Source organism: Biomphalaria glabrata, chromosome 1, assembly GCF_947242115.1.
Source record: "Biomphalaria glabrata chromosome 1, xgBioGlab47.1, whole genome shotgun sequence".
In the NCBI taxonomy this organism is placed as follows: domain Eukaryota; kingdom Metazoa; phylum Mollusca; class Gastropoda; family Planorbidae; genus Biomphalaria; species Biomphalaria glabrata.
Window position 1 is genome coordinate 41,613,963 of NC_074711.1, and position 11,136 is coordinate 41,625,098.

The 11,136-nt window shown below is 37.4% G+C and overlaps 1 protein-coding gene and 1 pseudogene across 1 annotated transcript; both read left to right on the plus strand.

The window, feature by feature from the left end:
• The first annotated feature begins 7,583 nt into the window (after window positions 1-7,583).
• Window positions 7,584-8,435, plus strand: LOC129924573 (uncharacterized). The gene has a single exon (XM_056020172.1). It carries the CDS (start codon window positions 7,584-7,586, stop codon window positions 8,433-8,435), a length of 852 nt encoding a protein of 283 aa, XP_055876147.1.
• Window positions 8,436-10,438: 2,003 nt separating this feature from the next.
• On the plus strand, window positions 10,439-10,620 carry LOC129924327 (U2 spliceosomal RNA; annotated as a pseudogene).
• The last annotated feature ends 516 nt before the right edge of the window (window positions 10,621-11,136 follow it).

Genomic DNA, 11,136 nt, shown 5'->3' on the forward strand with positions numbered 1-11,136 from the left:
AACATTTTAGATGCGAATAAATACATGATATGCTTTCTTTCATAGACTACTGAGACATAGGGCCAGTCAGCATTCAGCTGGATGTTTTGTTTTACATGTCTCGGATGTTTTTTCAGAGTTGAAGATAATATACATCCTAGCCCGAGCCTCCCGCATCACCACGGGTAGATGGTAGTGGGCAGGGTAGGAACCCAGGATCATAGAGACGTCCAAATGACCGTCCAGCGCGCATACCGCACGACCAGGCAGCCATCCTTACAGATATATAAAATGAGGAGATGTCAGTCTTAGATGGGTAGAAAACAAGCTAGAACAGGATTAATAGTGTAGATTAGGAAAAGTTTATGGATTTTGAAAACAAGACAGTTTCGTTTACCTGGGATGAACTTCGACTGGGTTCAGAGCAGGAAAGACTACTCCTTCCGTAGAGTTCCGGCAAGAAACTGGGCCGTCTGGCGTAGATATGTCTCCACGCTCTCTCCACAATAACGACATCAGAAAGATATGTGACACTGTCTCCACGCTCTCTCCACGATAACGACATCAGAAAGATATGTGACACTGTCTCCACGCTCTCTCCACAATAACGACATCAGAAAGATATGTGACACTGTCTCCACGCTCTCTCCACAATAACGACATCAGAAAGATATGTGACACTGTCTCCACGCTCTCTCCACAATAACGACATCAGAAGTCAGAGTTCGGACGGAACCGGGCAAATTATACCTCAACAGGACGATCCGTCCACACCGCACAATGATCGACATTTCTGAGCTATCTGCCATCAATCCACGTGACGCATATGCTGATGGCCACCACGGACCCTGTCTGCTTCAACAGATTGCACTTCTGCAAATTCGATGCAGGGTTATTAGCTAGTGACTTTCACTTCGATTTAACATTTTCTGTAACTGAATGTTACCAAAAAAACTTACTTATATGTAAATGTTTGCAAAATTTTGTATCCAAATAATTATTAGTCATGTAGATCCTATCTGATCTGTGCAGTCAACAAGTATACTCTCGACTAACTCAAGGACTTGTCGAGTGAGACAACAGATTCGTCAAGTACTGTTTCTCATGTTAAGTGAGAGAATCTGAAGCGTCGTGTAGGGCTGCTTGCTGTGGTCTACTGCTTACTGTGGTCTGCTGCTTGTTGTGGTCTGATGCTTGCTGTGGTCTGCTGCTTGCTGTGGTTTGCTGCTGCTTGCTGTGGTTTGCTGTTGCTTGCTGCTGCTTGCTGCCGCTACTGCCACCGACCCAAATACCCGCTTTCAATAATGGACCCAGTGCTTCAGTCCCAATGTATGCCAAAACAAATCTAAACTAGTAGGCCTAATATCCATCGAAGAATTGAAATGACCAACAGCAATAGCGAGTATTTTACTTGAGCTATTGAGCTAACAAAGCAATAGATTCATGAGCCACTGTGCCACACTGATCCAGTATAGTTGAATATAAAGTCATATCAATCGAGATACTGATGTACTGGTCACGTGGTACCACTTTTGTATGCAGTGTCTCAGTCTAAAGAAGAAAGAGATCGCTTATTTTGGTATGTGTACTGCATTCTACCATTCGACCTATCCTGATGCACAGATAGAGCAACTTTTAGTTAGTCACAATTACTCTTACTTTTACCGGTAACACTAACCCATCCCTTTTTTTTACAAAGCTTCTATTAACAGACTTTGTCTGTCTGTCTGTCTATCGCCCATTTCCCATTCTCGGATCAAGTTGAAACTTTGCACAATTATTCATTTCCATGACAACATAGGAATAAAAAAAAAAAAAGAACCAGTTAGTTCACCAATTATTCGTGATTAATTAATTTTGTTTTATATTGAAAATGTGGAGGCTCCAGTTCGAATTTTGACTCAAGCAACTTTCTTGTTGTTGTTTTTTTTATTGCTTTTGAAAAGGCAGCACTGAAACCTTCCACGATCTTAATTTGTTATAATTTTGGACGTTCCATAAAAAAAATGAATATAACTAGGTGCTTGTCCAGGCAGGCGGCAGGCGGTGAAAGTGGATATAACTAGGTGCTTGTCCAGGCAGGCGGCAGGCGGTGAAAGTGGATATAACTAGGTACTTGTCCAGGCAGGCGGCAGGCGGTGAAAGTGGATATAACTAGGTGCTTGTCCAGGCAGGCGGCAGGCGGTGAAAGTGGATATAACTAGGTACTTGTCCAGGCAAGCGGCAGGCGGTGAAAGTGGATATAACTAGGTGCTTGTCCAGGCAGGCGGCAGGCGATGAAAGTGGACCATCTTAACGGCCTTCTGAAGCGCACACCTCACCACCAGACGTAGTCCTACATAGAAGGAAAGAAAAATGGCATCTCTTCATTAAATTTTCTCCTTTTTTAAAAACATTGATAAATGTTGTTTTTATATTTTCAAATATGATTTTTTACTATAATGCAAATATAAGAACATTTTTTGTCCCATGAAAAATCAAATTGAACCCCTTCGCTCCCCTCTTATCTTATCTTATATAATACAGACGTTACTTCAAAAAAGATGATTACATCCTACGCGTCATGCATTTAGTCATGCATATTAACCAATGACTTGAAGGCTTTCTAAATTTAGTGATTTTACTAAAGGTGTTACTCTAGTCAAATGTGAATATTCGTTTGTTATGAATCGCGCTGCTCTATTTTGTGTCTGTTCTAGTTTCTTAATGTTTTCTTGAGTTGAGGGGTCCCAAACAGAGGATGCATATTCTATTATTGGCCTAACCAAGGTTAAATAACATTTTAGTTTTATGTTCTTATTTGATTTATAGAAATTTCTTTTAATAAATCCTAATGATTTGTTTGATTTTTTTATAGTTTCATCAATATGTGGATTCCATGACAGTTTTTCATTTATTATAACACCTAGGTATTTTGCATTTTTAGTCTGTGTTACTGGTTTGCCATGAATAAGATAAGTGGAATTAATTTGTTTTAGTTTTTTTGTTACTCTTAACAACTGACATTTTTCTGGGTGGAAAGACATGCTCCAATTTGATTCCCATTTCTGTAATTCATCTAATTCTCTTTGTAAAATATCTGTGTCTTGTGTTGTTTTTATTGTTCTATATATTATGCAATCGTCTGCAAATAATCTGACTTTTGTTCCTGAAGTAATGCAATTTGGTAAATCATTTATGTAAATTAAAAATAGTAGTGGACCCAAGACTGTTCCTTGAGGTACACCTGAGTTTACTGTTATCGGTGTTGATTTAGAGCCATTTATTATTACAGTTTGTTCTCTCCCTATCAGAAAATCTTTAATCCACTGATGCAGTGGACCATTAATGCTGAAATATTTTAATTTTTTAAGCAAGCTATGGTGGTGAACTTTGTCAAAAGCCTTAGAAAAATCTAGTAAGATAGCATCTATTTGTTCACTATTATCTAAACCTTTTGAAAAATCATCAATTAGTCCTATTAGTTGTGTTTCACATGATCTATATTTCCTAAAGCCATGTTGGTATGGGGTGAGGACATTATGTTTGTCTAAGTGGTTTATGATGTTGCTACATATTATGTGTTCTAGGATTTTACATGTGATGCTGGTAAGTGATACTGGTCTGTAGTTTCCTGGGTCAGATTTTTCTCCTTTTTTAAATAGGGGGGTGACATTAGCTTCTTTCCAGTCCTTTGGTACTCTGCCCTGGTTAAGTGAAGCCTGAAAGAGTATTTTGAACACTGGGGCTAGCTCATTACTTAGTTCTTTGAGTAATCTAGCTGGAATACCATCAGGTCCAGACGCTTTATTTGGTTTGGTGTTGGCTAATAGTTTTTGAATTCCATTTTCTTGTACTACTATATCTTCTATGTTGTCTACTTGGTTCAAATTCAGTCACTCTCTATGGTAGCACTTCACCCCTCCACCACCCCGTGTCCATAACAATACTTTTCCTAACTTCACCACTAGCTCTAGTATTTCTGTTGACTCGTGAATAACGTTTTAGATTCAAATAAGCTTAATTTCATTTTTGAGAGTCTATTTGTACAAGTGCTTATGATCTGATGTGGAAGGCAATTTTACCAAACAGCAATTTAGGAATGAGAAGGAAATCTTCGATCGATCTGTTATGTCAATCTAATAAAACTCTTTGATTTTGTGTCATATATAAATGTCTGTTATTTGGGGGGGGGGGGGGGGTGATAGGTCAAACACGAGAATTGATATTTGAACAAAGAAATTTTTGGTAAAAAGTAGAAGGTATCGGTTTTCTACTACAAATGTAAAATATAATTAAATAAACGGTGTCAGAAGTAATTATCTGTTAGCTATTATTTACTTTCTTAAGCAAGCATTGAACTGGAGATTAACAGCTTATACCCGAGAAAAGAAAAGAATTGGTAAAATAAAAATTCATTAAATATTATCATTTATTTAATAATGGTTGTATTATCCTTATATATAATTATCTGCGTGTTTTTTTTTGACAATTATGATAATTTTCAGAGGCTAAATTGGTATTTACTTAGCTAACGGTTTTATGTGAGCAAGCTGATTGATACAATTTTAAACTTCGGCAAATCTGTTGGTAGATCTAGGACGTAGAGGGACACTATGGCAGCGCTCAGTGACAGTTACATACACCTGCCCAACACATCAGTGCGTCTCACGACAGAAATCCTCAGCGACCAAGAAACTTGGCTGGCTATGAAAATTCTCATGTTTGGCATCACTCCTATCATTTCTGTATTTGGTATAGTTGGCAACATATTGAGCATTATTATCTTAGTCCGGCATGCAGGGGCGTAACTAGGGATTTGGGGGCCCGGGGGGATTGACCTCTTTGGGGGCCCCTTGCATTTTGACATTCGACATATGACATGGAATAATATACGCAAAAATATATAAGCCCCAAATCAAATTGGTTCAGTATATCAGTAAACTTAACAAAAAGTAAGCAAGACTCTTTTAATGAAAAATACCTTTATTTATTAGTTAAATAATGCACAAGTCACAAATCTAAATTGATATCGCTTCACGTCGTGCATTCTGTGCAGCAAAGACATCTATAACATCAACTACATCGATACTTTCTAGTATTTGTGACTTCACTAACATTAAAGCCATGATAAGCCTTTCTTGTGTCATTGTGCTCCTGAGATAGCTTTTGATGAACTTGAGCTTTGAGAATGATCTCTCACATGACGTAATGGAAGTGGCCTGAGTTAGCGGTATTCGGAGGAGGTTGCAAAGTTTGAGCACACGTAATTCCCATATGAAGCCTGTTTCCTCAATATGTCTATTGGTGATTGTATTACTGGTTTGTTGATGAAAAGTGCTCGAGCATCAATGACATCATTGAAAAAGCGATTTTCCATTTATTTCATCATACAAACAGGAAAAGTAGCACAGTTTGTCATAAGCGGGTCTTCATCTAACAGGTGTCTTGGTTCAAGAAGAAACCCAAAGGTATCCATTTTCTTTCCAGCCTTTGAAATCTGCCCTTTATCTCCATATTTAATCTGTCCAGCAATTCTGTCGCAACACGTTTGAATTGCAGTTCTATTGACAGTCCTACATTAGAACTCAACTTCCCATCAAGTCTTTTCTTTCTTCTGGTTGTTTTGATTACAGGGAATCCATAGTATTCACTACCTTCTTTTGCTTTTTTGATGGATTGGGTTTTTGTCAGTTTCTCATCATTTTGCAGAAAGCATGAAAGGGTACTAATTTCTTTAGCAGCTTCCCGTATATGCAGTCCAGACTTTTGTAGTTTCTTCTGAACTATATTAATTGGGAGCAAGAGCTTTGACCAGAATTCAAGATATGCAAAAAATTCTTAATTTTCCAATGCATGAAGAAGATTCTGTCCTAATATTATATGGTATTACGTCATTGTTGGTTGTTTATGTTTTGTGCGCAAGCAAAAGGATTCAGAGCATACAAAAGTGGAAAAGATCCATATCTCGTTATGCTCGAGTATAGAAATACTCCGATAAGTGGACTGCCGTATTCACCATCACAACTGATGAAGAGTAGAAGACTCAGGGAATCATTTTAACTGATCCCAAACTATTGAAACCATCGGTAGCTGAAAATGCAGAGACATTACTCAACGAACGACAGATGAAAAGCAAAGTGAAGTACAATGCAAAGGCAAAACTACCTAAAGATTATTCTGTCGGAGAGTTCGTCTAGGTCAAACATGGCAAAAAGCAGTTGTCATAAAAAACATTCAGCACCCAGATCTTACAACATAAAGACAAACGGAAAAACATACAGAAGAAATCAACGCTTTTTGAATAAGAGTTTCGATGAAGACATCTCTGGGTACTATGATACCGATGGAGACAATGAACTGCAAAATGTTGGAACAAACGAAACAGACAGTTATAGACCAACGTCTAGAGAACTTGTTGTGCCAGTCAAGACAACCAGAAGTGGACGAATTGTTAAAGTTCCTAGTAGACAGGGCCGGCCTTAGGCCATTGCAGCCTATGCGGTCGCAGTGGGCCCCGCACTTTCATAGGACGCGCGCTAATTCTAAGTGTACATTATTAAATTAAACCATTATAACGTATATAAAATAACAGGGTTTTCGCGACCTCCTGATTTTCCAGGGCCCCCAGGAAAACTCATGAAAAGGCAAAATATACGATAAAGTCATGAACTTTTTTGAATTTATTCAAATCTCCTGAAGAATAGACGAAATTGACATTTTGGGGTGCCTATAAATAAAAAGTGGCATTGCGAGCTTTCATTTGATAAAAATGTATTGCAAAGACGAAAGTAGGCCAATTTCTAATTTAAAAAAAATAATATTGACATTATGCTTATCCCTACCCAGATCCGTTTCGCATAGGGCCCCGCAAATGCTAGGGCCGGCCCTGCTAGTAGATATCACTCTTAAGAACTTTAAAATGAAGGGTGTGATAATAACTTCAAAAGGAAGGATGTGCTAATATTATATGATATTACGTCATTGTTTTTTGTTTATGTTTTGTGCGAAAGCAAAAGGATTAGATGGAAATAAAAATAGAGTTTCCATTGGATTGAGGAAAGATGAATAGAGGGGTAATAACTCGAGTGTGAAGTTTAATTCTGAAATTATAGACGCCAAACCCGAATAATGGACTATTCTAGCATTATTAAGAATAACTTTTGGATCTGTTATACTCGATTCTGTAAATTTTGCTTCAAGGTTAATTAGTGTAGCCATAAAATACTCGCCATTTAGATCTATTATTAGTAAAGGTAACAAGATACCTGGAATTCGCTGTATATCGTGCAGTTTTATTCGTGGCAACAAAGTTTAAAATGTAAAACTAACTTTAAAAAAAACTTTGATCTCTGTGGGAAAAAATATTTTTAAAATGTCAACAAAGTCAACGTACTGATAGACCTAGATTTAGGTTTAGTCTTTGTGATAAATTTTTAATCCGTAAATGTTGAAAAAAAAAAGACACCCGTTGACACTATTTGTCAATCAAATATATTAATTTATATATTTACAAATAAATTTCGGACACCCATTTGGGGGCCCCCCCTGGGTGGGGGCCCGGGGGGATTTTAAATTTCTCCCCCCCCCCTCCCCCCCCTTAGTTACGCCACTGCCGGCATGGGATGGCCAAATGCTCAAATATCCTTTTAGTGGCTTTGGCTTTGTCAGACATCACTTTTTTGATATCATTTAACAGCCTGCCTAAGGTTCTCTACGAGGCTGTGTGGAACCACGAATATGTTGGCTACTCCAAGGCCAGCTGTGATGTACTGTTCATTTTGTTTAGTATATTTACTCTACTGGACTACACGTTTGGTCTCTTGGGAATCACCCTGCCAATGCTGATCACAGCGGAGAGACTTGTGGTCATCTTTCTTCCGTTAAATTTCAGCCAGGTGCTGACCCCAACGAGAACGTGGCTAGCTGTGTTTGTAATGGCCGCCTACTGGCTTTCAATTTGTATTTACAGTAGCTTTTGGCAGGGTCTGGATTATTTTTTTGATCCCGCGAGAAATCAATCAGTTGGGATCATCGTTAAGTCAGCCTTTTTCTTTCAACATGAAGATTCTGTAGACACCATTAACCACATGATTATCTTCTCCAGCATGGTTATCCCGCCTATTTTCACGGTGACAGGATGTGTCGTCATTTCCGTCAAAATTCAACTGGCGCTCATCAAACGACAAAAGATGACGTCAACCACTCGCTCTATGAACAGGACGACCAGGACATTGCTGGCAGTCTGCGCCATCTACTGTGTCACTGCTGCAGTACTGTCAATGCCACTCTATCTTCCGCAAGAATACGCCTCTTACTCTTTGACAGATAAATCGCCGACCAATATGGGGAAACTATTCTATCAGCTGGTGAACACTGTCACTTGTATCAACAGTTCCAGTAATTTTATTGTGTACGTAGGTTTAAACAAGCAATTTAGAATGACTTTAAAGAACATTATTTATTGTTCTAAGTAAACAAGCAATTTAGTATGACTTTAAAGAACATTATTTAGTGTTCTAAGTAAACAAGCAATTTAGTACACTTTAAAGAACATTATTTATTGTTCCAAGTAAACAAGCAATTTAGTATGACTTTAAAGAACATTATTTATTGTTCCAAGTAAACAAGCAATTTAGTATGACTTTAAAGAACATTATTTATTGTTCTAAGTAAACAAGCAATTTAGTATGACTTTAAAGAACATTATTTATTGTTCTAAGTAAACAAGCAATTTAGTATGACTTTAAAGAACATTATTTATTGTTCTAAGTAAACAAGCAATTTAGTATGACTTTAAAGAACATTATTTATTGTTCTAAGTAAACATTGACCATTTTGGAGATGTCCCAGACATAGCTAGCGTTTTGATGTATCTGGTGTACAAACTAATGGAAGTGTTGAGAAAGATATGATGTTGTTGTTGTTGATGTTGTTGTTGTTGTTGTTGTTTTTGTTGTTTTTAAACAAATGGCATATTCTTTTTGGCTCACTTTTGAGCCCCTGCAGAATGTTCTGAGCTCTTCTGTTTGTAGGACAAACAATTCAAGACCAATGTGTTTTTAGTCTTCAGAAATCCTGTTCTCCAAACCAATAGTTCACATGTCAACTGACCTACTCACCATTGAAAACATGTCCTGCTTCTAGAAAGATGATGATAAATTAGATGTGATGAAATGAAGATGAAATGGAAGTCCAGAAAATTACTGAGTTACAGCCAAATTACCGCTCTAATTATTTAACATTAACATTTTTTTTGAAATTTATGAAACAGTAAGTATGCAGCGAATTTAAAACAAGTAGGCCATCATCGGAGCCGGTTTTAGATCATTGGAGGCCCTAGGCAAAGTGAATTTGGTGGCCCAAAGTGAAAACAAAATTGTTAAAGTGAAAACAAATAACATGTGACGCAATTGCAATGATTTCAAACCGAGGGTACTCCAACACCATTGAGCACAATTTTCGCTTTTTATTCTCTACAAAAATAATGAAGTTCCTCTATTAATTGGAGGCCCTTGGCGGGTGAATAGTTTGCCTATGCCTAAGACTGGCCCTGCCATCATCATTGTCGGAGCTCAATTTTTGGAATCAGTGGGCAGGGCTCAATAATGATGATGTCCATAGCGGTTAGTTGTTCATTTTAAAAAAAAATCTCCGCATACTGGAATGAGATGTCGAGGGAAAAGCGTCAGAACGAGGCAGCCGGTTCACATGCAAAAGCCGCGGGATACATATTTGATGCCAAAAGAAAATCTACTGCCAAGGACAGACGTAGACAGCGAAAAGAGAATCTAATCGTCTAGCGGCGGACTACAGTTATGTCTGCGCTAGATGTGGTAGATTATGTAGGTCGCAGCTGAGACTGCGTTTGAACGTGAAAATACTGCACTCCTCATTAATCTTCTGTCTCAAAGACAATCTTTATTATTATCATTTGGTTGTTTGTACTTATTATTTACCGATGAAACTTTGAATACAAAAGTTGGATTACTCAAAGAGGTTGATATAGTTCACTTTTATATTGACAATGTTTGACATTTATTTTAACAAGGATCTTTTGCACCCCTCCTTCTCCCCTCCCCCCCCCCCCTTTATTTCATTACGCCTGTTAAACACTTTGTTTTAATTACAATATAAAAACTATTTTCACCCATGTAGACCCTATATGGACCAACATTCAATTTCAGTACTAAAATAATGATATAATTGAACTTCAATAGACAATAATGGACTATCATTTAGTCCAGATGTACTCCCAAATTAATAGTGTAAGAATTTATTTTGATGCTAAATTATTACACTGTAAATCCAAACATTAAAATAAATTTAACATTTCTATTTATACTTTACTGCTCCGACTATTTTGTCCGAAAATGGATTTGATGAAACCTTCTTGTAAACATTAAGGCATTGATTTCAAGTCCATCCGGGAGAAGTGCGGCATTTCACTCTGTTACAAAAGCCATGCTTTACCCTGTAAATTAATTTAAATTACAAAGAAACATATATATATGTATATCAGCTTAATATCTGATACGGGGCTCATTGAGTCACTACGATATTAAACTGATTTTTGGAACTAAGCGAGATGTCCGTGGCTTGCTCCGCTCTCGCCACGGGTCGACCAGATATCGCAGTCCTTCCGGGAATGACCCAACACAATTTCAATAAATGCATTGATTCAAGAACAGATGAACATTTCATTGTGATTGTCGCAAACTTCTGAAGCAACTGTGTAAATTCTGTGGATTATAAAATAACATTCCTACTCATCAGATTGGAAACGGTGGATTATGTCTTCAAGGCTGCGTGTGACGAGCTAGCTGACCATATAGACATTAGGAAACGAAAAGATGATCTGCACCATGGTCACGCCCTCTTTGACCGTAACGACATTAAAGTAACATCATCAAACCCTTCAGAAAAAATTTTTACCATTTTAATAATTTTCGCTTTGCTTTTTGAACAATACAAAGACATTATTTTAAAAGGAAACTCAATGGAAAGAATTCAACACATATCTGTAGTTGTAATATTGAGTGTCATTACAAAGTTACAAATATGGAACCGTAAAGAAAAAATGTACATATCGCAAAACTGTTCACATATTACAATCATAATAACTCTATCAGACTCCTGTAAACCTTCATGGTAAAGGGCTATAGTCCCTTACCTCGG

Bases quoted from the DNA above. Each gene is read 5' to 3' on its own strand.
- LOC129924573 (XM_056020172.1), top strand. From the start codon at position 7,584: ATGGCCAAATGCTCAAATATCCTTTTAGTGGCTTTGGCTTTGTCAGAC.